Genomic DNA, 27,831 nt, shown 5'->3' with positions numbered 1-27,831 from the left:
CAATGAGCCTTCCCTCCCCTCCTCCATCAATGAGCCTTCCCTCCCCCCACCTCCATCAATGAGCCTTCCCTCCCTCAAATCCTTCTTACATTTGTCCAGTTATTCTGCTTTCAATACATCAACTTCAGGGACAACATGTTCAGTTGCTTCCTAATATATCCCACCAACTTCCAGATGCCGTTGTTTGCCTCCCATGTACAACCCTTCATGTGCCCCCCCCCCCAATATAGACCCTCAGTATGTTTCCCATATGGACCTCCAGTAAGCCTCCCACATAAAACCTCCGTGTGCCTACCATATAGGCCCATAGCGACCCTTCCACATACTCTGTGTGCCTCCTATATAGTCCCTTAATAACCCTCTCACATAGAGCTCAGCAAGCCTCTGATCTAGAACCACAGTGCGCCTCCCGCGTGGACCCTCTGCGCGCCTCCCGCGTGGACCCTCTGCGCGCCTCCCGCGTGGACCCTCTGCGCGCCTCCCGCGTGGACCCTCTGCGTGCCTCCCGTGTGGACCCTCTGCGCGCCTCCCGCGTGGACCCTCTGCGCGCCTCCCGCGTGGACCCTCTGCGCGCCTCCCGCGTGGACCCTCTGCATTGAGAGTGCTGATTGCGTTGGCTGTGGAGAATCTGAAGTGTGTTGTGGTAATGTGCGTTCGCGGGGTGGAAGGTGTAGAATCAGACTCGAGCACAACTTTTTTTTTTTTAATCTTTCAAATAAAATTTATTGTGCAAAATACATTGTGGGGAATTCATCAAAATTGAAGCAGAAATGCACGGCAACCAATCAGATTCTACCTTTCATGTTCAAAGCTTCACTAAGCTGCAGATAGAAGCTGATTGGATACTACGCTCAGCTAATCCAGATTCTGTCTGCACCGCTCGTGACAAACATCCCCCCAGTAGGTTCTGGGTGTATAAACTCTCCTTGTGGATGAACAGCCTCTTATAAAGGATGTTCTTAGCAGCAGAGGCTGCTGGGAGGACTTCCACCCATCTATGTATGTCCACAGTGTGGCTCCTCGTGGGTAGGAAGCCACCTTCCCCCCGTCATGCAGTATGGATGGTTAGCAGGCAGTGCAGTCACACAGGACAGATACTATCACACAGAGTTTGTATCACACCCTCCATAGTGGTGCCCGTTGTATCACATTGAGGGCCCCCCCCCATAGTGGTGCCCGTTATATCACATTGAGGGCCCTCCCCCTCCATAGTGGTGCCTGTTGTATTACATTGAGGGCCCCTCCATAGTGGTGCCCGTTGTATCACATTGAGGGCCCCCCCCCCCATAGTGGTGCCCGTTGTATCACATTGAGGGCCCCCCCCCCATAGTGGTGCCCGTTGTATCACATTGAGGGGCCTCCCCCATAGTGGTGCCCGATGTATCACATTGAGGGCCCTCTCCCCCCATAGTGGTGCCCGTTGTATCACATTGAGGGGCCTCCCCCATAGTGGTGCCCGATGTATCACATTGAGGGCCCTCTCCCCCCATAGTGGTGCCCGTTGTATCACATTGAGGGGCCTCCCCCCATAGTGGTGCCCGTTGTATCACATTGAGGGGCCTCCCCCCATAGTGGTGCCCGTTGTATCACATTGAGGGGCCTCCCCCCATAGTGGTGCCCGTTGTATCACATTGAGGGGCCTCCCCCCATAGTGGTGCCCGTTGTATCACATTGAGGGGCCCCCCCCCCATAGTGGTGCCCGTTGTATTACATTGAGGGCCCCCCCCATAGTGGTGCCCGTTGTATCACATTGAGGGCCCCCCCCCCATAGTGGTGCCCGTTGTATCACATTGAGGGGGCCCCCCCATAGTGGTGCCCATTGTATCACATTGAGGGCCCCCCCATAGTGGTGCCTGTTGTGGCCGGATACACTGCTGGTCAGGAACCTTCCATGACATCAGGCCTCTCGGGAGGGTTCAGTAAAACTCTGTGTTGTGGTTCTTGCTCTTCTTCCGTTTGGTCTTGGCAGAAGGTGCCGGAATCTCCAGGGATTCCAGCCGGAATGGCCGCGGTAAAGGTGCATCCATGGACTGCACAGGGGACACAGAATTTCGACTGGACGTCAGGATGGATGGAGAAGTGATGAGGGGGGTGGTGAATGCTGGAGATGTGCTGTGCAGGCCTGCATAGAGGATCAACATCACACATCAACCTCCGCCCATCAAATACTTATTACTCCTAACATTTAACTTCCAGGTAACAGAACATCATGCAGAGAATAGAGAGGTGTGTGCAGGTGAGGGCCCTTCTACATGTAGAGATCATAGAGAGGAGTGCACAGGTGAGGGCCCTTCTACATGCAGAGATCATAGAGAGGTGTGTACAGGTGAGGGCCCTTCTACATGTAGAGATCATAGAGATGTGTGTGCAGGTGAGGGCCCTTCTACATGTAGAGATCATAGAGAGGGGTGTACAGGTGAGGGCCCTTCTACATGCAGAGATCATAGAGAGGTGTGTACAGGTGAGGGCCCTTCTACATGTAGAGATCATAGAGATGTGTGTGCAGGTGAGGGCCCTTCTACATGTAGAGATCATAGAGAGGTGTGTACAGGTGAGGGCCCTTCTACGTGTAGAGATCATAGAGAGGTGTGTGCAGGTGAGGGCCCTTCTACATGCAGAGATCATAGAGAGGTGTGTACAGGTGAGGGCCCTTCTACATGCAGAGAATAGAGAGGCGTGTACAGGTGAGGGCCCTTCTACATGTAGAGATCATAGAGAGGTGTGTACAGGTGAGGGCCCTTCTACATGCAGAGATCATAGAGAGGTGTGTACAGGTGAGGGCCCTTCTACATGTAGAGATCATAGAGAGGTGTATACAGGTGAGGGCCCTTCTACATGTAGAGATCATAGAGAGGTGTGTACAGGTGAGGGCCCTTCTACATGTAGAGATCATAGAGAGGTGTGTGCTGGTGAGGGCCCTTCTACATGCAGAGATCATAGAGAGGTGTGTGCAGGTGAGGACATTATTGCACGGGGGAGGGAGGGGGGGCTGGGCTGACACCTGCCAGTCTTCAGGTAATGACCCCCCTGTAATGGACTCACCCAGGCTCCTCATGGGGTCCGCACTCAGGATCTGGCTGGCTCTCTTGGATCGGAAGTAATTGCTGGCCAGGTTTTCACTGTCGCTCCGGCTGAGCATGGCTTTGTAGCGGTCCTCCCCCTGGAAGCAAAGACATAATAATGCAGAGGTCACAGACAGGCGCTCTGATCTGGAAGACGCCATGATTATTTCTGTCCGTGTGCAATGCTGGGCCGGGACTTCTCACACACCGGACGGGTCCACGTTCCTCTGTAATGTCCACATTTCTGTCTTCTCTCACACTGAGATACCAATCCACGTCTTCCTCCACTACACCCAATCCACCACTAGAGTGCGCTGTGTCTGTCCAGCACATCACTGCGGCCCCCTTAGGACAGAAGAGGCGTCCACCTTGGGCACTTCCGCAGAAGGAGGTCACACAATGGGCTGGACCCGTAACCTATGCTGCCAAAGTATTTATTGGCTCATAGGAGGGGGCATTCTGACCTTGCGTGGTAAAGGAACGTGTCTGAGCATTGGGCCCACTCTCAATATCATGCCATGTGGTGCCACAAAGCTATGAACCATGTGCTGTGCCACGTGGCATGACCATGGCCCATTCAATCTGAATAAGCCCCAGCACAGGAGAAACCCGTCCCATTTTATTTATTTATTACTACAATGCTCATCATGCATTGTGGAATGGGCCATTCAATCTGAATAAGCCCCTGCACAGGAGAAACCCGTCCCATTTTATTCATTTATGACTGCAACGCTCATCATGCATTTTAGCATGGGCCATTCAATCTGAATAAGCCCCTGCACAGGAGAAACCTGTGCCATTTTTTTTATTTATTACTGCAACGCTCATCATGCATCATGGCATGGGCCATTCAATCTGAATAAGCCACAGCACAGGAGAAACCCGTCCCATTTTATTCATTTATGACTGCAACACTGATCATGCATTGTAGCATGGGCCATTCAATCTGAATAAGCCTCGGCACAGGAGAAACCTGTCCCCTTTTATTTATTACTGCAATGCTCATCATGCATTGTGGAATGTGCCATTCAATCTGAATAAACCCCAGCACAGGAGAAACCCGTCCCATTTTAGTCATTTTATTACTGCAACGCTCATCATGCATTGTGGCATGGGCCATTCAATCTGAATAAGCCCCAGCAGAGGAGAAACCTGTGCCATTTTTTTTATTTATTATTGCAACGCTCATCATGCATTGTGGAATGGGCCATTCAATCTGAATAAGCCCCAGCACAGGAGAAACCTGTGCCATTTTTTTTTATTTATTACTGCAACGCTCATCATGCATTGTGGTGCGCTGGAGTGTTGATCTGCCATTAAAAAGGAAACTAATAATGAAATTAAATTACAAATGGACTAATAAAAAAGAGGAATAAACCACCAGTGCAAGTAATCGCCAGGCTTACAACCATCCAGTCTGAGGTTTTAGATGGTGGTTATCCATATAATGTGCACCTATTATGTCCTGTCATGCAGAGGACTTACCAGGGGGTGGTCTCCATTCTCGGGGGATGGCATCTTCTTGGCTTTAGCTGATGGGAGACCCGGAGCTGCAGGAAGAGGAAAGATGAAGATGTGTGACAAGGGGTGGGCAGGAGGGGGGAAGCTGCCCTGGGCACAATGGTTTATGGCAGGGATGTGGGTGCCCTGACCAGAAGGGAAAGGGGGTGCAGTTTGGCATCTCTGCCCTGGGTGCTGGATGGCCTTGTCCCGGCAGTGTGTGGGACTGTCCATTATAAACACTATAAGAGGAGAACGCACAGTCCCGGGTGAGGACTTCTAAACTCGGAGGGCTGACTATAACAATACCATCTCTATGCCGAGCGCATGGTGGCTGAGCTATCGCTAGGAGCGCACCGGGTACACACATCCCTTCTATAGATAAGGGGCTTGCACACACGTCCTACTGGAGTAACCGGCGCCCTTGCCGAACAGCTCACATACCTATACGGGGGCAGGTTGGCTCTCCTGCGCAAATTCCTCTATACGTACGGTGGCTCCTTTAAAAGCTATAGCAGGCATGCCCACTGCACAGTGGGGGGGGGGGGGGGGGCAATGCATGTGGCTGGCGGGCGCGGTCGCCACTGGCCATCCGCGATCACGGGCACGAGAACCGGAACGGGAATTTGTGTATAAAACACACAAATCCCTGTTCTGACAGGGGAGAGGAGACAGATCTGCTGTTCCTACTAAGTAGGAAAAGAAATCTGCCTCCTCCTCTAGTCAGTCCCATCCCATCACAGTTAGAAACACACACTGAGGGAACACACTTAACCCCTTGATCGACCCCTAGTGTTAACCCCTTCCCTGCCACTGACATTTACACCGTAATCAGTGCATTTTGTTTTTTAGCTCTGTATAAAAATCGCTGTATAAATGTCAATGGTCCCAAAAATGTGTCAAAAGTGTCCGATCTGTCCGCTGCAATGTCGCAGTCCTGCTAAAAAAATCAATCACCACCATTACTAGTAAAGGGGGAAAAATAAAAATAAAAAAAAGAAGATGAAAATGCCATAAATCTATCCCCTATTTTGTTGACGCTATAACTTTTGCTCAAACCAATCATATTGATTTTTTGCAATTTTTTTTTTTGGTTTTGTTTTTTGGATATTTATTATAGCAAAAAAATATATATATTTTTTTAAAATCGTCGCTTTTTTTTTGGTTTATAGCGAAAAAAAACAAAAAAACAAACAAAAAAAAAAACTCAAAGTTGATCAAATACCACCAAAAGAAATCTCTGTGTGAAAAAAAAAAAGAACATAAATTTTGTTTGGGTGCAACGACGCACGACCACGCAGTTGTCAGTTAAAGCGCCGCAGTGCCAAATCGCAAAAAATGGCCTGGTCATTCAGCAGCCAAATCTTCCAGGGCTGAAGTGGTTAAAGTGTCCCTAAACCCACACCATAAAAAAAAAAAAAAACGATAAATACATTATTATTCCATGCTGATCATACCCACTCATCACTATGAGATTCTTTTTTCTGCATTCTGCAAAAATCCTGGTTGATCCTACTGCTCTCTTTCTCCCCCTCCTGTCCATGTCCCCCATTGCAGTTGGGGATTTTGCAGAGCGGTGGTGGCAGCTCTGCACATGCTCAGTTTTCAGTGAGTTTCTATGCTGAGCATTTCCTTTACAGAGTCACACACGTGGGGCGTATACACAATGACAGGCCACTCCCTCCCTCCTCCTCCTCCTCCATGCCCACTAACCAACTAAACACAATGGGGGTGGGATATTACATATAGATTGATGGAGGCTTCTCCTCCCTTTTTATTCTTAGACACAGGCCTGGAGGGGCGTGACACAGCCTGTGACTGGCAGAAATCCGCCCACACCATGTTATTGTCAAAAAATAATAAAACTTTTTTTTTTTTTTTCGTTTCATAAAGATTTCATTTCAAATATTTGTATGACAATTTAAAACAGTTTGATATTATGTATTTATTTTTATTCTGTATCCCAAAGGCTGATCATGTGACCAGCGGCAGAGGACTAGAAGCTCCTCCTACTCATGTTTCCCTACAGACAGGCTGGGAGAGAGCCGGGTCATGTGACAGCTGGATATCCAATAGGCAAAAGGGACTTTGATGTTTTTTTTTTTTTATTAAAATAATTACAGAGCCGCCATCCCCATAGGGGGGGGGGGGGGGGGGGGGGGCGCTTGTTTCGTATCACTTTAACTACAATGGTTGATCAGGAGGTGATTAACCACTTAAGGACAGGCCTATTTTTCAAACTTGTTGTTTACAAGTTAAAAGATTTATTTATTTTTTGCTAGAAAATTACTTAGGAAAAATGATATATATTATATAATGTTTGGGGGTTCCAGCACCCTAGAGAATAAAATGGTGGTCATTGCAATACTTTCTGTCACACCGTATTTGCGCAGCGGTCTTACAAGCACACTTTTTTTGGAAAAATTTCACTTTTTTGAATTAATAATAAGACCACAGTAAAGATAGCTCAATTTTGTTTTTTTTTATATTGTGAAAGATAACGTTACGAGTAAATTGATACCCAACATGACACGCTTCAAACTTGCGCCCGCTCGTGGAATGGCGACAAACTTTTACTCTTAAAAATCTCCATAGGCGACGTTTAAAAAAAAAATTCTACAGGTTGCATGTTTTGAGTTACAGAGGAGGTCTGGCGGTAGAATTATCGCTCTAACGATCGCGGCGATACCTCACATGTGCGGTTTGAGCACCGTTTTCATATGCGGTCGCTACTCACGTGTGCGTTTCGCTTTCTACTCGCGAGCTCAGCGGGAACGGCGTGTTAAAAAAAATATATATATATATATGTTGCTTTATGAGCGATGGGTGGAAGTGACATTTTGACGTCGCTTCCGCCCTGCAATGGTATGGAGTGCGGTGGGGGGCCATCTTCCCCTCACTCATCTCCATACCAGCAGGAGAGCGGACCCGATCGCCTCCGCTCCGGTAAGTGGCGGAAAGCACCGGAGAGTGGCGGGAGGGAGGGGCCCTCTCCTGCTGTCGATAAAAGCGACCTTGCTGCGAATCCACCGCAGAGACCACTTGTATCTTGAAAGCGCACCGCCTGCTGAAGTAAAAGGTACCGGGGGTTTGCGGTAACTATCGTCTGCCATATCCCCCTTCAAACCAACGGCGTAGAATGACGGCGGGCGGTCCGGAAGTGGGTAAAGTGCATTTCACCATTGAATCTTTTTTGTTCGACATATTAGTAGAAATCTGGGGGGGGAGGGGGCAAAGGGCACAAGCGTTTGCACCACGGGAATCCCCAAAAAACTGCACCGCTCCAAGCTCTGCTGAACCCCCATAACTCGTCCCGCTCGGCATATCCAGCAAAGAGTAAAGCGATGTTCAAATCCCACCACAGTCCTTTATTCAATGCGGCTTCCAATGCACAGTCTGTGCCTTAGACCACACCCCTCCCCCGACACGTGTCACCCCAATACGGCTTAAAATTAGAACTATAGGCAAAAGTTTATTTTTTTCCTTTTAGATAGAGTAAGGGAGGATTATAACCCCTGTATTTTTTTTTGCCATTGGTGCCATATTGAGGAGATTTACCTTCACTTCCTGTCCCATAGCCATAAACAGGAAGTGAGAGGAAATTCCTGAACATTAATGGAATCCCTTCGGGGGGGGGGGGGTCACTAGAACTAGTGTCCCCATTGGAAGATTTCCCCTCTATTACTTTTTTCTGGGGGCAACCCAAAAATGTATTTCTTATTTTCCCCCACTTTTGATGGTAATGGTAAACAGTGAGGGTGAATCTTCCCAACGAGGACACAGACGGCAATAAAAACTTGACAGGAGTTCTAATCCCTCTCCACTTTGTCCAAAACTAAAAAAAAGAAAAGAAAAGGCAAACCCCCTTTTTTTTGTTTTGTTTTTAAGTTATACTTTAATTGTAGAGGTCTATGATTAAGCCCTATTGGGGTGAAACACGTTAACAGGGTGTGGCCTAAGGTGGGGACTGTATTGGAAACCAGCTACATTGAATAAAATAATGACATCACAGGCACTCATACTGAAGCAATGTTGCTGCTAAATTCTGGGCCAATCCTGCCCCCTGTACTGCCCCCCTGTACTGCCCCCTGGTGGGCGGCCATGACTGACCTGTAGGGAGGCTGGTCTTCTGTAGGACAAGCTCTGGGATCCTCCAGGTCCCGCTGTCCTCGTCCCAGACCGCCTCTCTCCGGATTCTGTCCAGGTTGCTGTAGTTGCAGTCTCTGCGGATCAGGGGCTGGACCTGGTCTAGAATCTGCTGGAAGAGGAGGAGGTCCATTTCCTGGCGGCGGATGGTGACCAGGTAATCGTCTCTGTCCCGCTCAAATTCCGAGTGGAGATCTTCAATTTCGACATCAGCGGCTTTCAGCTGTGCCACAGAATCAGGAAGAAAAAAAAAAAAAAAAGATGTCAGTAATTTGCCGCTGTATACAGCCGTAAGCAAGAGGTGTCAGGATATCGGAAGTGCCCCATTCCCTGATAATCTACTTGGCACGCTGAATCCCGCTGAGGCTTCCTCATCAATGCCCATGTGCAGGGCTTTCTTTCAGCCGGGACTTGGTGGAACTCAGGCCCATTGCTCCCGGTTCACCACCATCACTTCTAAACACAGAGGTCTGACTTCCTGTGCTTTCCAAGTGCGGGGTGGGGACAAGAGAGATGCCGACACCCCCACTGGATGATCTCCCAGCAAGTGAGAGAGGCAGAGCCACCTACAGTGTGAGGGGAGGTACTACAGAAGAAGAGGGGTGAAAGTGAGATGGGGGATGCAGAGGTAAGCAGCTGTGGAAGAAGGCTGAACTCTGCATGCAGCGCGCACCCCTCAACTCTGCATGCAGCCCGCACCCCTCAACTCTGCACTCTGTATGCAGCGCGCACCCCTCAACTCTGCACTCTGTATGCACCCCTCAACTCTGCATGCAGCGCGCACCCCTCAACTCTGCACTTCGTATGCAGCACGCATTCCTCAACTCTGCATGCAGCGCACACCCCTCAACTCTGCACTTCGTATGCAGCACGCATTCCTCAACTCTGCATGCAGCGCACACCCCTCAACTCTGCACTTCGTATGCAGCACGCATTCCTCAACTCTGCATGCAGCACGCACCCCTCAACTCTGCACTTTGTATGCAGCACGCACCCCTCAACTCTGCACTTCGTATGCAGCACGCATCCCTCAACTCTGCATGCAGCGCACACCCCTCAACTCTGCACTTTGTATGCAGCACGCACCCCTCAACTCTGCACTTTGTATGCAGCACGCACCCCTCAACTCTGCACTTTGTATGCAGCACGCACCCCTCAACTCTGCACTTTGTATGCAGCACGCACCCCTCAACTCTGCACTTCGTATGCAGCACGCATCCCTCAACTCTGCATGCAGCGCACACCCCTCAACTCTGCACTTTGTATGCAGCACGCACCCCTCAACTCTGCACTTTGTATGCAGCACGCACCCCTCAACTCTGCACTCTGTATGCAGCCCTCAACTCTGAACTTTGTGTGCAGAACAACCCTGAACCCTGCATGCAGCCCGCACCTCTCAACTCTGCACTTCGTATGCAGCACGCATCCCTCAATTCTGCATGCAGCGCACACCCCTCAACTCTGCACTTTGTATGCATCCCGCACCCAACGCTGCATGCAGCGCGCACCCCTGAACTCTGCACTTTGTATGCAGCACGCACCCCTCAACTCTGCATGCAGCGCGCACCTCTCAACCCTGCACTTCGTATGCAGCCCGCATCCCTCAACTCTGCATGCAGCGCACACCCCTCAACTCTGCACTTTGTATGCAGCACGCACCCCTCAACTCTGCACTTTGTATGCAGCGCATACCCCTCAACTCTGCATGCAGCGCACACCCCTCAACTCTGCACTTTGTATGCAGCATGCACCCCTCAACTCTACATGCAGCGCGCACCTCTCAACTCTGCACTTCGTATGCAGCACGCATCCCTCAACGCTGCATGCAGCGCGCACCCCTGAACTCTGCACTTTGTATGCAGCATGCAACCCTCAACTCTGCATGCAGCGCGCACCCCTGAACTCTGCACTTTGTATGCAGCGCGCACCCCTCAACCCTGCATGCAGCGCGCACCCCTGAGCTCTGCACTTTGTATGCAGCCCGCACCCCTCAACTCTGCATGCAGCGCGCACCCCTGAACTCTGCACTTTGTATGCAGCGCGCACCCCTCAACCCTGCATGCAGCGCGCACCCCTGAGCTCTGCACTTTGTATGCAGCGCTCACCTCTGAACCCTGCATGCAGCGCGCACCCCTCAACCCTGCATGCAGCGCGCACCCCTGAGCTCTGCACTTTGTATGCAGCCCGCACCCCTCAACTCTGCATGCAGCGCGCACCCCTGAGCTCTGCACTTTGTATGCAGCGCTCACCTCTGAACCCTGCACGCACTCCTGAACTTGGCACTCTGTACAAATTGCACTCCTGGCATTTAATGCCCCTTTAAGACCCTCCTGCTGGGAATGAAATTTGACGCGTTTTGTAGGGTGTGTGTGTCAGGGGGTTTTGGAGGGTCCTGGTCGAGTTCCTGCACCTATTTTTCTGAGGGAGAAAGGCCAGCCCATCCACCTCCTCTGCTGTCCGGTATACGAGTCTGGGAAGAGTGCCGCCTTATCCTTCCTTTACACACAAGGTTGCGATAGATTTTCCCGGGAGGAGTGCGGGAGACTTTTCCCCACACAGGATTCACCTTTCAGCTGCTCCGTCTTCTTTATCCGAGAACTTCTGAATGTTTTTTAAATCATTCATTTGTGGAACATTCACCTCGAGTTCATTTTGTTTATTTACAACATATATTGTTCTATTCATTGATGAGATGTTTTTGGTATATGTACCTTTTTTCACAGCTATATATATTTTTGTCACTATTTTGAGCGCCACGTTATATTTGTTTATCTGTATTTACATTATATATCTAGTGGAATGTTGGCAGCTAATAGATTTATGCACTTTTTTTTTTTTTATACTTATATCAAAAACTTTAGCTGTGCAATTTGCTGATCAGTTGCACAAAACACAACAATAGTGTCTGATAGAGAAATCACGTGTCCGATCAGCAGATTGCACAGCTAAAGTCTACACCTGGCCAGCAGGGCGGAGCATGCATGTCTAAAGGGAGGCCAGGGATGTGTTCTTTTCATATAAATCTTCGGAACATCAGTACAGTGACTGACGCCAGCCCTAAAGATCTCCCCACACATGATGAAGAGCAAAAACAATTGATATCAGAGAATGCAAATAGCCAGGGCCATGGATAAGGGGGTACCACCGGTCCTCCTGTATAGGCCCAGGCAGCTGGGTGAATTGAATGTGGATGGGGGAGGACGATCGGCACGGTGGTGGGGGGCCAATTACTGGAACCAATCCCCTGTATGGCTCTCTCTGCAGCAGCTGAAAGCTGGCTTCTCTCCCGCTGCAGAGAGAGCCATACACGGGATTGGTTCCAGTAAATACCCCGCCCCTGAGCCACACCAATCACCCTCCCCGCACACCATACATACTGCCCAGGCCCCCCCCCCCCCCTGTGTACCCACCTCTGCAGTGCTGATGGCTTCCCTCCCCCTCTCTTTCTTAAGGACACAATAGGATTCATCAGACTGGGGGGGGGAGGGTCCGGTAAATATATCACATTTACCAGCCCCTTCCTTTCCTGAATAAACACAATAACTAATCAGTACTGATCACTCATTGGGTTTATTCATAACTGAAGCATAGTAAACTGTGTTTATTTGGGGGGGGTCCGGTCAGGTTGGCTGTAAGGGGCTCCCCTACAAATGTGGGGGGGGGAAAGGTAAAGCCGGAGTTCAGCTTTGAATGTGAGTGTCAGCTCTTTGTCACCTTTTTCTGCAGCTTCTCTAGGTGTTTGCTCTTGACTTGCAGCTCCTCCTGGATGGACTCGTAGACGTTGAGTAGAACGCGGTCCCCGCTCTCCTCGTCTATGTTCTGCAGCGCCTCGATCAGCTGCTTCTTTCGCTCATCAGCGTATCTTTTCCGCCGTTTATGCTTCTCCTTCAGGTCTTTGTTTTTGGCCTGTTCACCGCCCACCACCTGCTGCTCCAGCAACTGCAGCCTGCAAGAGAGAGAGAACCCGTCACCGGGAAGTTACAATCCGATCCCTACGATCCAAACATGGCTTCCATGGCGGAAAACAGACTACAGACCTGGCGAGCACTTCCTGAGGGCTGACCGAGCGGGCGGAGTCCTCCGGTGGGAGCAGCATGTTGGAGGCGGAGTCTGCGGTGAGCTCCTCCCTCTTCACACTGCGCAGATGTACCGCCACCTGTGCCGGAGCCGCCTCTACCTGAGATGGGCAATCCAATAGAAAATGTGAGCAGAGATCCATTCACCAGAATCCAGGACAGATCCGCTCACCTGTATACAATGTATCCTCTGTACTGGTTCCATCATCTCACCTGTATACAATGTATCCTCTGTACTGGATCTATCATCTCACCTGTATACAATGTATCCTCTGTACTGGATCTATCATCTCACCTGTATACAATGTATCCTCTGTACTGGATCTATCATCTCACCTGTATACAATGTATCCTCTGTACTGGATCTATCATCTCACCTGTATACAATGTATCCTCTGTACTGGATCTATCATCTCACCTGTATACAATGTATCCTCTGTACTGGATCTATCATCTCACCTGTATACAATGTATCCTCTGTACTGGATCTATCATCTCACCTGTATACAATGTATCCTCTGTACTGGATCGATCATCTCACCTGTATACAATGTATCCTCTGTACTGGTTCTATCATCCCACCTGTATACAAGGTATCCTCTGTACTGGATCTATCATCTCACCTGTATACAATGTATCCTCTGTACTGGTTCTCCTCTCACCTGTATACAATGTATCCTCTGTACTGGTTAGAATTCTCTCACCTGTATACAATGTATCCTCTGTACTGGATCTATCATCTCACCTGTATACAATGTATCCTCTGTACTGGATCTATCATCTCACCTGTATACAATGTATCCTCTGTACTGGATCTATCATCTCACCTGTATACAATGTATCCTCTGTACTGGATCTATCATCTCACCTGTATACAATGTATCCTCTGTACTGGATCTATCATCTCACCTGTATACAATGTATCCTCTGTACTGGATCTATCATCTCACCTGTATACAATGTATCCTCTGTACTGGATCTATCATCTCACCTGTATACAATGTATCCTCTGTACTGGATCGATCATCTCACCTGTATACAATGTATCCTCTGTACTGGTTCTATCATCCCACCTGTATACAAGGTATCCTCTGTACTGGATCTATCATCTCACCTGTATACAATGTATCCTCTGTACTGGTTCTCCTCTCACCTGTATACAATGTATCCTCTGTACTGGTTAGAATTCTCTCACCTGTATACAATGTATCCTCTGTACTGGATCTATCATCTCACCTGTATACAATGTATCCTCTGTACTGGATCTATCATCTCACCTGTATACAATGTATCCTCTGTACTGGATCTATCATCTCACCTGTATACAATGTATCCTCTGTACTGGTTCTCCTCTCACCTGTATACAATGTATCCTCTGTACTGGATCTATCATCTCACCTGTATACAATGTATCCTCTGTACTGGATCTATCATCTCACCTGTATACAATGTATCCTCTGTACTGGATCTATCATCTCACCTGTATACAATGTATCCTCTGTACTGGATCTATCATCTCACCTGTATACAATGTATCCTCTGTACTGGATCTATCATCTCACCTGTATACAATGTATCCTCTGTACTGGATCTATCATCTCACCTGTATACAATGTATCCTCTGTACTGGATCGATCATCTCACCTGTATACAATGTATCCTCTGTACTGGTTCTATCATCCCACCTGTATACAAGGTATCCTCTGTACTGGATCTATCATCTCACCTGTATACAATGTATCCTCTGTACTGGTTCTCCTCTCACCTGTATACAATGTATCCTCTGTACTGGTTAGAATTCTCTCACCTGTATACAATGTATCCTCTGTACTGGATCTATCATCTCACCTGTATACAATGTATCCTCTGTACTGGATCTATCATCTCACCTGTATACAATGTATCCTCTGTACTGGATCTATCATCTCACCTGTATACAATGTATCCTCTGTACTGGATCTATCATCTCACCTGTATACAATGTATCCTCTGTACTGGATCTATCATCTCACCTGTATACAATGTATCCTCTGTACTGGATCTATCATCTCACCTGTATACAATGTATCCTCTGTACTGGATCGATCATCTCACCTGTATACAATGTATCCTCTGTACTGGTTCTATCATCCCACCTGTATACAAGGTATCCTCTGTACTGGATCTATCATCTCACCTGTATACAATGTATCCTCTGTACTGGTTCTCCTCTCACCTGTATACAATGTATCCTCTGTACTGGTTAGAATTCTCTCACCTGTATACAATGTATCCTCTGTACTGGATCTATCATCTCACCTGTATACAATGTATCCTCTGTACTGGATCTATCATCTCACCTGTATACAATGTATCCTCTGTACTGGATCTATCATCTCACCTGTATACAATGTATCCTCTGTACTGGATCTATCATCTCACCTGTATACAATGTATCCTCTGTACTGGATCTATCATCTCACCTGTATACAATGTATCCTCTGTACTGGATCTATCATCTCACCTGTATACAATGTATCCTCTGTACTGGTTCTCCTCTCACCTGTATACAATGTATCCTCTGTACTGGTTAGAATTCTCTCACCTGTATACAATGTATCCTCTGTACTGGATCTATCATCTCACCTGTATACAATGTATCCTCTGTACTGGATCTATCATCTCACCTGTATACAATGTATCCTCTGTACTGGATCTATCATCTCACCTGTATACAATGTATCCTCTGTACTGGATCTATCATCTCACCTGTATACAATGTATCCTCTGTACTGGATCTATCATCTCACCTGTATACAATGTATCCTCTGTACTGGATCTATCATCTCACCTGTATACAATGTATCCTCTGTACTGGATCGATCATCTCACCTGTATACAATGTATCCTCTGTACTGGTTCTATCATCCCACCTGTATACAAGGTATCCTCTGTACTGGATCTATCATCTCACCTGTATACAATGTATCCTCTGTACTGGTTCTCCTCTCACCTGTATACAATGTATCCTCTGTACTGGTTAGAATTCTCTCACCTGTATACAATGTATCCTCTGTACTGGATCTATCATCTCACCTGTATACAATGTATCCTCTGTACTGGATCTATCATCTCACCTGTATACAATGTATCCTCTGTACTGGATCTATCATCTCACCTGTATACAATGTATCCTCTGTACTGGATCTATCATCTCACCTGTATACAATGTATCCTCTGTACTGGATCTATCATCTCACCTGTATACAATGTATCCTCTGTACTGGTTAGAATTCTCTCACCTGGATTGCTGGATCCTCTGCTATGGGTCCTCCGACAGTCACATTGGCCCCTGTGGACAGTAAATGAAGGTGGTTTGTGCGGCAGATTGCGGAATAGCGAGACTTTTTTTTACATTAATGACCTTCACCTGTTCTCTTTCTCAGATCTTCCTCCATGGTGGCCAGCTGCTGGTCATAGGAAGTCCGCAGATTGCAGATATCTTCCTCCAACCTCACCCGAGACTTCTGCTCTGCCTCGTATTCCGCCTTCAGCCGAGCGAACCTCTCCTCATACTCCTGGGCACAGATCAGGTAAGGGTCAGGAAAGGGTCAGGTAAAGATCAGGTAAAGGTCAGGTAATGATCAGGAAAGGGTTACGTAAGGGCCAGGTAAAGGTCAGGTAAGGATCAGGAAAGGGTCAGGTAAAGATCAGGTAATGATCAGGAAAGGGTCAGGTAAAGGTCAGGTAAGGATCAGGAAAGGATCAGGTAAGGATCAGGTAAGGATCAGGTAAGGGTCAGGAAAAGATCAGGTAAGAGTCTCATTGTACACACACACACACACACACACATCGTATAAATCCACCTGTCGGCCCTCCGCAGAGATCTGACTGTTTTCCCATTATACGGCCCCCTCCTGGGGGCGACAATCAGATTCCGTACATGCAGGTACATGAAAACTTGTCTTGTTTTTTCTTTTTGCGGTTTGTGTCCCACAGGGGAGACTTTCCTTCACTTCCTTTCACAAGACACAACAGGAAGTGACAGGAATTGTCACCTGAATAGGTGTCCCCATTGTAGGATTCTCCCGCTATCCCTGTTTTAATGACAACAGTCAGCTGCACAAATAGAGAGGTCCAACCTCCCCAGCAGGGACACAGACAGCATTCCGCTCTGATTGGCTGCGTCTGACTTCCTGTATGGGCGGTACCATTTACAGAGTTGCTCTGGTGACCTGTTATCAGTTTGATTGGCTCTGTCCTTGCAGGGAATCGGATTGGATAGTGTATTATATATATAGGCCTGCTCTATAGCTCATGGTGGACAATGGATGAGCTGTGAGCAAAGTGGATGAGACCTCAGAAACGCGTCGGTGAACACAGTACATGTGTATTGGCGGGACGGTCATTACATGGAGGTGGATATTGGGTCAAGGCATTACCTGGCGGATCAGCTGTTTTTCTGCCTCCACGTCCACTGCATGCCCGTTGACTTCTGCCTTCACCGGCGGCTTCTCAAATGCTGATACAAAACAGAACAAATGTGGTCAGTCTGACAGATTATCCTCCGGGTTCAATAAGTTACAAATTATAACATTGGCTTGTATGGTGGTTACAGATTATATACAGCAAGGGGCGCCACGCAAGTGGTGATCGAGTCCAGAATGATATTTCACTTGAGCAGCAATATAATAAAATAAATGACGCGTTCGGGGGTTCACTATTCACTAGCACCCCCCGACCCCCCCCCCCCACCAGGGCTAAAATCGGTCGTAAAGGCAGGAGGTGCATTCTATGCATTAAGATGTCCAGTAGCCCCCCTAATACGTACCTGAGCCCCATCTCGATTCACCAATGTTGTATGAGAGACCCCCGGCTGTCCAGACCCCCCCCCCCCCTCCTCATTGGCTGAGGTAGCAGCGAAGCGTCATTGGCTCCCAATGCTGTCAACGCCAGTGAGCCAATGAGGAGAGAGGGGGTGGGGGCGGGGCCACGGCTTCATGTCTGAATGGACAAACGAAGCAGCGGCTTCATTAGGGAGAAGGCAGACAGTACAATTACAATACAATTCAATACCGGGGGACCTAGAACTATCTCCCGCCGCTCTGAATGAATGCAGGCATTATTGATGTCATGTAATATCCTTACAGCCCTAAGGAAGGGGGTGTTTGTGATTCCCTGAAACGCGTTGGATTTTTTTTGCACATTGTTGATCATTCAATAAAATATCCAATTGTAATGATTACCTTTGAAGTGGCGTCCCTTCTACATATCTGAATCTTTCTCAAGACCCCCCTCCTCCATTTTGGGGGGGCTCGTGTCACATGGTAACCGCCTCAATGCAGCGATTCAGCTTAGTAAATGAGAGGGCCCAGACATTTCTGGATACTAACAAGGTCTGGCACCTCTTATACATGTAGTCCCACTTACGGGTTATGTCTTTGATGTCGGATTGATGGGTCAGCATGGTCTTTAACTTCTTGATCTCCTCCTGGTACTCCCTCAGCAGGGCGTCTTTAGGGTCCTCGTTGATGCGCGGTTTGTTCTTGATGTTTTTGGCTCGGTTGGCGTAGCGCAGGGTGCTGAGGGTCTCGTCGTAATTGTTGTCGGCGGGAGACAGACAAGCCACCATCAGAGTTTTTGTGTTCCCCCCGAGAGAGTCCTGCAGAAGGCGGGTCAGCTTGGAGTCCCTGTAGGGGATATGCGTGGACTTCCCATCCACCAGGGCTGAGATGACGTTGCCCAGGGCGGAGAGGGACAGGTTTATTTTGGTGGCCTCTTTCAGTCGCTCTCCGGTGGCTCCGGTTTTTGACTGCCTCTCGCTGCCTGCCAGATCCACCAGATTCAACTTTCCTGCTCCGTAGGTGATCCTCGCCATTCTCATCTGTGAGAAGACAAGAGGTCAGTTACTGCAGAAACATCATGGCCTCATCAACCCATTGCATTGAGGATACCAGGGCCTCCCCCATCCCCTTGGCATTGCCCCTACCCATGCCACATCACGGTGGCCTATAGTCCCCTCTCCCCATCTTACATCAGGGAAGACCCTTTTCCTCATGTCACCTCAGGGTAGCCCCCTTTTCCTCATGTCACCTCGGGGTAGCCCCCTTTTCCTCATGTCACCTAGGGTTAGCCCCCTTTTCCTCATGTCACCTCGGGATAGCCCCCCCTCCTCGGGTCTCCTCGGGGTAGCCCCCCCTCTCCTCGGGTCACCTCGAGGTAGCCCCCCCTCCTCGGGTCACCTAGGGGTAGCCCCCCCTCTCCTCGGGTCACCTCGGGGTAGCCCCCCCTCTCCTCGGGTCACCTCGAGGTAGCCCCCCCTCCTCGGGTCACCTCGGGGTAGCCCCCCTCTCCTCGGGTCACCTCGGGGTAGCCCCCCTCTCCTCGGGCTAGCCCCCCCTCTCCTCAGGTCACCTTGGGCTAGCCCCCCCTCTCCTCAGGTCACCTCGGGCTAGCCCCCCCTCTCCTCAGGTCACCTCAGGGTAGCCCCCCCTCTCCCTGGGTCACCACAGGGTAGCCCCCCTCTCCTCGGGTCACCACGGGGTAGCCCCCCTCTCCCCGGGTCACCTCAGAGTAGCCCCCTCTCCCCGGGTCACCTCAGAGTAGCCCCCCTCTCCCCGGGTCACCTCAGGGTAGCCCCCCTCTCCCCGGGTCACCTCAGGGTAGCCCCCCTCTCCCCGGGTCACCTCAGGGTAGCCCCCCTCTCCCCGGGTCACCTCAGAGTAGCCCCCCTCTCCCCGGGTCACCTCAGGGTAGCCCCCCTCTCCCCGGGTCACCTCAGGGTAGCCCCCCCTCTCCCCGGGTCACCTCGGGGTAGCCCCCTTACCTGTATTGCACATTTCTATATTGATGGTGAAAATGGAGTGTGACCGGGAGGAGTCTTTATTCATCAAGGTGTATCCAACCGAACGATTCCTCCAGCCCGTCTCCATGATCTTCTCGCACTCGGCGACGCTGTGCACGGTGTGCTGGGACAGGACTCTCACATACACCCCCTTATCCGGGTGTTCCTTCAGCTGACAACATACAAAACACAATCAGAATCGCTACATCAATCGCTATTCCAGGAGGGAGGCAATACGTGCGCAGGCGCGGCCAATCTTCCCACATGCGCAGAATTGCCGTGGGACACTACAGTGCCCGCCCACCACAAACTGGCAGCATGTGTGCCGACATTCACCACTAGTCTCTGCCCGCTGCCAAGTGCCAGGAAGAGGCCGGCGTGTACCTGTGAATCTGAGCCTTCTTTTTATTTCATTTTTTTTATGGTGGTGGAGAACAGCAATTGGGGGGGGGGAGGGGAGGAAATTCTCTTATTTGATCTGATAAATATTATACCATTGAAAAGTTTTTTTTTTCTGTTTGGTTGATTTTGAGAGAAATCCATCGAGTTGATAACTTTCTGTGCTGCCCTGAAATCTCAGGCAATGTTATTTGCTCTCCTCCATGGACTATAGACCACCTCCCCCATCTTATGGTAATGAGCCTGGAGGGGTTCTGTAGTCCGGTCCTAGAGTGACAATGCTGCAAGAATAGATTTATAGAGTGCTGACAATGTTAGATTCCCATTGGTCCCTGCCCCAAGGAGCTTACAATCTAAGGTCCCTATGTCACATACATACATACATGTACTAGGGGACCAGCTTAGTCAGAGGCCAATTATCCTCCCAGCATGTCTTTGGAGTGTTGGAGGAAACCGGAGTATCCGGAGGAAACCCGCACAGGGAGAACAGCCTGACCTTGGCGTGGGGCTCTATGGCAGTGGAGGGTCACCCTCTCCTCGGGTGCTGTATGCTCTGTACATCGCTACGCTATATGTCAGAGATATGGAGATGAGGATTGCATTGGCTGTGACTGATGGTGGAATGAAATGGTTCCTCGGTAGCGCCGTGTGCCGAGCCGCTCTGGGGCTGCAGACAGATGAATGTATTTGGTACGGAGGTCTTGTATTGGTGGCATTTACTGGACACATATTTGATGGTAAAATAGACCCAGAAGCCTAATCCTGGGGGAGGGGCAGGTTTTGGCTGTACGGGTTTTACTGCCGGGATCGGTATCATGACATCAGTGAGGCCGGATGGTTTCCTACATTTGGCGGCAGCGCCGGACTCCATTTTGTACCATTACACTGACAGGCAGGCATCTGCCGATGCGTCTGGGAGAAGAGACAACCGTTGTTGTGGTAACTCGGGTCAACGAGCCGGTAACAAAGCCTGGCATGTGTGTGCCCGCTCCTCCCTCCCCTGCCTGGGGGAAACCCAATACACAGCAAGAGTTTAACCACGTCCTCCCCGAAGCCACCGCCGCCTGTCCCTGACTCTCTTTATATTAGATCAGTGTGTGTATACAGTGTCTGCGTATTACATCTTCATCATTCTCAGCCATCATGTTAAGCTGAAAAATTCTTCTAAGCAATTCACACGACACACTGACCTCCTGTCCATCGAGTGTGGAAATGTGGGGTCCTTCACTATATAGCCAAAATTTGTGGACAGTGGATGAGCTTGTTGGGCATCTTATTACAAAGTGACATGGCCATTAATACGGACCTGCCCCAAACCTGGGCCATTAATACGGACCTGCCCCAAACCTGGGCCATTAATACGGACCTGCCCGCGAACCGTGGCCATTAATACGGACCTGCCCGCGAACCGTGGCCATTAATACGGACCTGCCCCAAACCTGGGCCATTATTACGGACCTGCCCGTGAACCGTGGCCATTAATACGGACCTGCCCGCGAACCGTGGCCATTAATACGGACCTGCCCCCAAACCTGGGCCATTATTACGGACCTGCCCGTGAACCGTGGCCATTAATACGGACCTGCCCGCGAACCGTGGCCATTAATACGGACCTGCCCACGAACCGTGGCCATTAATACGGACCTGCCCGCGAACCGTGGCCATTAATACGGACCTGCCCGCGAACCGTGGCCATTAATACGGACCTGCCCGCGAACCGTGGCCATTAATACGGACCTGCCCGCGAACCGTGGCCATTAATACGGACCTGCCCGCGAACCGTGGCCATTAATACGGACCTGCCCGCGAACCGTGGCCATTAATACGGACCTGCCCGCGAACCGTGGCCATTAATACGGACCTGCCCGCGAACCGTGGCCATTAACACGGACCTGCCCGCGAACCGTGGCCATTAACACGGACCTGCCCGCGAACCGTGGCCATTAATACGGACCTGCCCGCGAACCGTGGCCATTAATACGGACCTGCCCGCGAACCGTGGCCATTAATACGGACCTGCCCCCGAACCGTGGCCATTAATACGGACTTGCCCCCAAACCGTGGCCATTAAGATTTACTTGCCCCCAAACCGTGGCCATTAAGATTTACTTGCCCCCAAACCGTGGCCATTAATATGGACTTGCCCCAAACCGTGGCCATTAATATGGACTTGCCCCCAAACTGTGGCCATTAAGATTTACTTGCCCCCAAACCGTGGCCATTAATATGGACTTGCCCCCAAACCGTGGCCATTAATATGGACTTGCCCCCAAACCGTGGCCATTAATATGGACTTGCCCCCAAACCGTGGCCATTAATATGGACTTGCCCCCAAACCATGGCCATTAATATAGACTTGCCCCCAAACAATGGCCATTAATATGGACTTGTCCTCAAACCATGTCCAAAGGCTGATACCTGAGTTATAAGGGTTGCCCAGTGGGCCACAAATGGCCTTTAAAAAAATAGTTTATGGTTCATGTAAAGGAACAAGTTTTTCATCTTGAGTTCCATGTGATAGGCCGCGAACCTTGACTAGGATAATCTAGGATGATCTCTCAGTGTGAATGATCACAGGGGTCTCCCATGGCCCACCCCCCTCCAAGAGATCAGCCCATATGGTGGAGAAGCCTATGGAGGTTTATCTCGCTCACCCTGTGGACTGAATGGGAGATATCAATCTGATTTCCCCCATCCACACTAAACAGCACAACATGAAGGAATCTTCCCTGGCAGCTACTGCATTCTGACAGCTGGCACCCATGGCTGTCACAATACCTGGACTGTGCCTGTATCTGATTGGATGAAGTCGTTGTTTGGTTTCCCACCCAGCTCCTTCAACAAAAGTCAACTGAACAGATCCCGGATGAGCCCCCAACCCCCCCCCCCCCCCCCCCAAAAAATGTAAACTGAAAAATCTATTTTGTAGAGTCGGGTTGTGTCGACAGGTCTGCCCACAGCTCAAATGTCAAACATTTAGTAGGAATCAGCTGAAGTTTGAGCCACCATAGCATGGCGGCGGCCATTCCTCAGACTGCCCATTATACAGATCTATAGGGCCACCCATACCTCCAGCTTCTGCTTGGTGTCCTCTCCCAGTAGATCCCGGATCTCCTCGTTGTAGATCTCCAGGTACGAGGCTCGCACTAAGAACTTGGTGTTTTCGGCACACTGTGGAATCGAGGAAAGTAGGAAAACGTGAGACCCAGAAATACGGGAAATCCACAAAGATGTAGAAGACGAGGCTCTTCACTCACCTGAATGCTCTCAAAGATATGTTCGAACGCCCGGGGAATGATCCCCCTCTGCGACGGAGGGTCCGGGATCCCCTGCATGCTGAAGGATTTCCCGCTGCCGGTCTGTCCGTAGGCAAAGATGGTGCCATTGTACCCTTCAGTGACTCCCTGCGGGGGAGGGACACAGGCCGCTCAGTGTCATAAAGGAAGATGTACATTCACAGCTCCATTATACAGAGTCCATGTTGTTCATGGCAACCTGGTGAACTTCTTTATTTTAAAACTAAAATCCAGGCAAGCTGCTAAGTACAGAGATGGTAACCGATTAACCCGACAAAAGGGGTTTGTAAGGGTCCAGCCACCCCTGCCAGAAAGCAAAGCCAGGTCTTTAATATCCACAAGCAACACAGACCTGGCTAAGAATGACCCCCAGCCTGGTATGAAGGAGCAGCAGCATGCTGATTAGGTGATCATCCTGCTCTCTCCTCCTACTGTAAGCGTGTGCTTTCAGAAGAACCTGTTTTATAGACTTGCCATTGAGGCAAAAAACAATATATACTGTAATATTATAATATATCATTTTTTATTTTTTTTGTTGGCTTGCAGTATACAGTATACATGGTGCGCACAGCTCCGCAGACTGTAGAAACGATTTACCCATCACTTAGTAATGTCTGTCTGCTGCAGCCGCTGTAATACTTTAATGCTGATAACACTCCACAATGCAGACAGACCATCCCTGAGTACACAGCTCTCGGCGCTCTGATGTACCGGCCAGCTTAAGGGTCACTCCGGACACGCACGCTTTTTGCTGATGTCAAAATTGAACAACTAAACAGCGTCAGGATCCCCAGACAAGCTGCGGTGGGACTCTACCCTTCCTAACTTAACTACCCCCCCCCCCCCGGGCTGCCCTGCCAACTACCACCTTGGCTGCCATGCTAACAATACCCCTGGTTGGTGTCGGGAAGGTGGGGAATGGGTTGGCGTTGGGAAGGCGGGGAATGGGATGGCGTTGGGAAGGCGGGGAATGGGATGGCGTTGGGAAGGTGGGGAATGGGTTGGAGTCGGGAAGGTGGGGAATGGGTTGGTGTCGGGAAGGTGGGGAATGGGTTGGTGTCGGGAAGGTGGGGAATGGGTTGGTGTCGGGAAGGTGGGGAATGGGTTGGTGTCGGGAAGGTGGGGAATGGGTTGGTGTCGGGAAGGTGGGGAATGGGTTGGTGTCGGGAAGGTGGGGAATGGGTTGGTGTCGGGAAGGTGGGGAATGGGTTGGCGTTGGGAAGGTGGGGAATGGGTTGGTGTCGGGAAGGTGGGGAATGGGTTGGTGTCGGGAAGGTGGGGAATGGGTTGGCGTCGGGAAGGTGGGGAATGGGATGGTGTCGGGAAGGTGGGGAATGGGATGGTGTCGGGAAGGTGGGGAATGGGATGGTGTCGGGAAGGTGGGGAATGGGTTGGTGTCGGGAAGGTGGGGAATGGGTTGGTGTCGGGAAGGTGGGGAATGGGTTGGCGTCGGGAAGGTGGGGAATGGGTTGGCGTTGGGAAGGTGGGGAATGGGTTGGTGTTGGGAAGGTGGGGAATGGGTTGGCGTTGGGAAGGTGGGGAATGGGTTGGCGTTGGGAAGGTGGGGAATGGGTTGGCGTTGGGAAGGTGGGGAATGGGATGGTGTTGGGAAGGCGGGGAATGGGTTGGCGTTGGGAAGGTGGGGAATGGGTTGGCGTTGGGAAGGTGGGGAATGGGATGGTGTTGGGAAGGCGGGGAATGGGATGGTGTTGGGAAGGTGGGGAATGGGATGGTGTTGGGAAGGCGGGAATGGGTTGGAGTTGGGAAGGCGGGGAATGGGATGGTGTTGGGAAGGTGGGGAATGGATGGTGTCGGGAAGGTGGGGAATGGGTGGTGTCGGGAAGGTGGGAATGGGTTGGCGTCGGGAAGGTGGGGAATGGGTTGGCGTCGGGAAGGTGGGGAATGGGTTGGCGTTGGGAAGGTGGGGAATGGGTTGGCGTTGGGAAGGTGGGGAATGGGTGGCGTTGGGAAGGTGGGGAATGGGATGGTGTTGGGAAGGCGGGGAATGGGTTGGTGTTGGGAAGGTGGGGAATGGGATGGTGTTGGGAAGGTGGGGAATGGGATGGTGTTGGAAGGTGGGGAATGGGTTGGAGTTGGGAAGGCGGGGAATGGGATGGTGTTGGGAAGGTGGGGAATGGGATGGGTGTTGGGAAGGTGGGGAATGGGTTGGTGTCGGGAAGGTGGGGAATGGGTTGGTGTCGGGAAGGTGGGGAATGGGTTGGCATTGGGAAGGTGGGGAATGGGTTGGCGTTGGAAGGTGGGGAATGGGTTGGCGTTGGGAAGGTGGGGAATGGGTTGGCGTTGGGAAGGTGGGGAATGGGTTGGAGTCGGGAAGGTGGGGAATGGTTGGTGTCGGGAAGGTGGGGAATGGGTTGGAGTCGGGAAGGTGGGGAATGGGTTGGAGTCGGGAAGGTGGGGAATGGGATGGAGTCGGGAAGGTGGGGAATGGGATGGTGTTGGGAAGGTGGGAATGGGTTGGTGTCGGGAAGGTGGGGAATGGGTTGGTGTCGGGAAGGTGGGGAATGGGTTGGCATTGGGAAGGTGGGGAATGGGTTGGAGTTGGGAAGGTGGGGAATGGGTTGGAGTCGGGAAGGTGGGGAATGGGTTGGAGTCGGGAAGGTGGGGAATGGGTTGGTGTCGGGAAGGTGGGAATGGGTTGGAGTCGGGAAGGTGGGGAATGGGTTGGCGTTGGGAAGGTGGGGAATGTTGCCCCCCGGGGGGGGGGTGTTTCCCTGGGGGGGCTCCTCACCTCCACCAGGAGGTAGGCGATCTCGTTGTAGATTTGTTCGGTGCAATGCTCGGTGTTAGGGGGGAGGGGGGGTCAGTGTGGGGTGATGGGGGGGTGTTGCCCCGGCGGGGGGCTCCTCACCTCCACCAGGGGGTAGGCGATCTCGTTGTAGATTTGTTCGGTGCAATGCTCGGTGTTAGGGGGGGAGGGGGGGGTCAGTGTGGGGTGATGGGGGGGTGTTGCCCCGGCGGGGGGCTCCTCACCTCCACCAGGGGGTAGGCGATCTCGTTGTAGATTGTTCGGTGCAATGCTCGGTGTTAGGGGGGAGGGGGGGGTCAGTGTGGGGTGATGGGGGGGTGTTGCCCCGGCGGGGGGGCTCCTCACCTCCACCAGGGGGTAGGCGATCTCGTTGTAGATTTGTTCGGTGCAATGCTCGGTGTTAGGGGGGGAGGGGGGGTCAGTGTGGGGTGATGGGGGGTGTTGCCCCGGCGGGGGGATCCTCACCTCCACCAGGGGGTAGGCGATCTCGTTGTAGATTTGTTCGGTGCAATGCTCGGTGTTGGGGGGGAGGGGGTCAGTGTGGGGTGCTGGGGGGGATGTTGCCCCGGCGGGGGGCTCCTCACCTCCACCAGGGGGTAGGCGATCTCGTTGTAGATTTGTTCGGTGCAATGCTCGGTGTTGTACGCCCCGTCGAAGGTGAACTGTTTGGGGGTCTCCTCCCCCGCCTCCGGTTTGCGGATGAAGCACTGCCCCCGGCTGCTCTCCATGGTGATCACTGAGCGGCACTTCATGTCCCTTCTCCCGGTCATTCATTGGCCGGCACCTCACCACCACCTTCACACTCTCGGCGGCCATGTTTGCGGGGGACGGCGGCGCTCCGCTCTCGGGTTATAGGACTCCTCCGGTCATGCTCTCAGTTTGGGCTCCTGGAAGAGACAAGAGATGAGCGGTGAGGGATCCGGTGACATTGGGGGGTCCCCAGCTCTGGTGACCCTCAGACTGATTTTGGTGGGGACCCCTGACCAGAGCCAATGAGATGTCTCCTCTCAGCTCCCATCACACTGTGCTCCTCTCTCCTGCTCAGTGATTGGCTGTGCACAATGCCCCACCCTCCATTGGATTTGCCGTCTGGTCTCTATGGGAACAGCCCGGCCCCTCCCCCCTCCCGGTATTACCGAGACTCTCCGCTCCGCGCCGCTCTGCTTCTCCGGTTCCGCCCCCCCGCACAGCGTGCCCGTCACCTAGCAACCAGCGTGTGACGTCAGGAATGTGACCCGAGGGCTTCTCTGCCACGGACACTGCACTGTCAATAAAGATCGATGAAATGTGAAAAAACATGGCATCAGCCACCGCCTCCTTCATCGGGATTGGTCGATAACGGAGGGCGGAGCGAAGAGGCTGTGCGGGAGATTCTAAAGCGGCTGAGAGGAGGGGCGGGGCTACAAGTGCCAAGAACCCCTCCCCCTTCTCTCTCCCCTCCCTCCCCCCACAGGATACAGGTGAGTGCGGAGAAGGGCCCCTCCTGACTGAACTGATATACAATATATATATATATAAACAGATCCCTGACGTGCCCCTGATGTGCCCCTCCCCCCCCTCCTCACGTTGCTCTGATCTATAGACATTTCATCCAATTTCTACATTTTCTACATCTGTAATTTTAAAAGCCAATATAAAGGAATATTGGTGGTAAAAAAAAAGCCCTTGTGGATTTAATTAACCTTTTTTTGGGGTTAATTCTCCTTTAAGGGGTGTGGCAGGGGGCGTGTCCTATGCCTACATATGTTTGCTGGTAGGTGTC

The 27,831-nt window shown here is 51.1% G+C and overlaps 2 protein-coding genes across 2 annotated transcripts in view; both read right to left on the bottom strand.

Annotated features, from left to right (window-relative positions):
* Window positions 1-43: 43 nt before the first annotated feature.
* Window positions 44-27,381, bottom strand: KIF17 (kinesin family member 17). The gene is given in 16 exon segments (XM_077456268.1): window positions 44-2,122; window positions 3,043-3,160; window positions 4,548-4,612; window positions 8,673-8,931; window positions 12,423-12,654; window positions 12,746-12,885; window positions 16,066-16,115; window positions 16,194-16,341; window positions 17,206-17,285; window positions 18,194-18,620; window positions 18,622-18,647; window positions 19,590-19,779; window positions 23,076-23,177; window positions 23,264-23,410; window positions 26,654-26,803; window positions 26,805-27,381. Coding segments are annotated over 16 exon segments (2,421 nt in total). The 5' UTR covers window positions 26,886-27,381; the 3' UTR covers window positions 44-1,916.
* SH2D5 (SH2 domain containing 5) overlaps window positions 26,936-27,831 on the bottom strand; it is a 17,646-nt gene continuing 16,750 nt past the window's right edge. The window contains 1 exon segment of the mRNA XM_077456204.1: window positions 26,936-26,956. Coding sequence (XP_077312330.1) covers window positions 26,936-26,956 — 21 coding nt within the window.

This window comes from Lithobates pipiens, unplaced genomic scaffold, assembly GCF_037356315.1.
Source record: "Lithobates pipiens isolate NorthernLeopardFrog02 unplaced genomic scaffold, aLitPip1_a1.2 Scaffold_27, whole genome shotgun sequence".
Classification (NCBI taxonomy): Eukaryota; Metazoa; Chordata; class Amphibia; order Anura; family Ranidae; genus Lithobates; species Lithobates pipiens.
The sequence above is the reverse complement of the archived record's forward strand: the minus strand, read 5'-3'. Positions and strand labels throughout refer to the sequence as shown.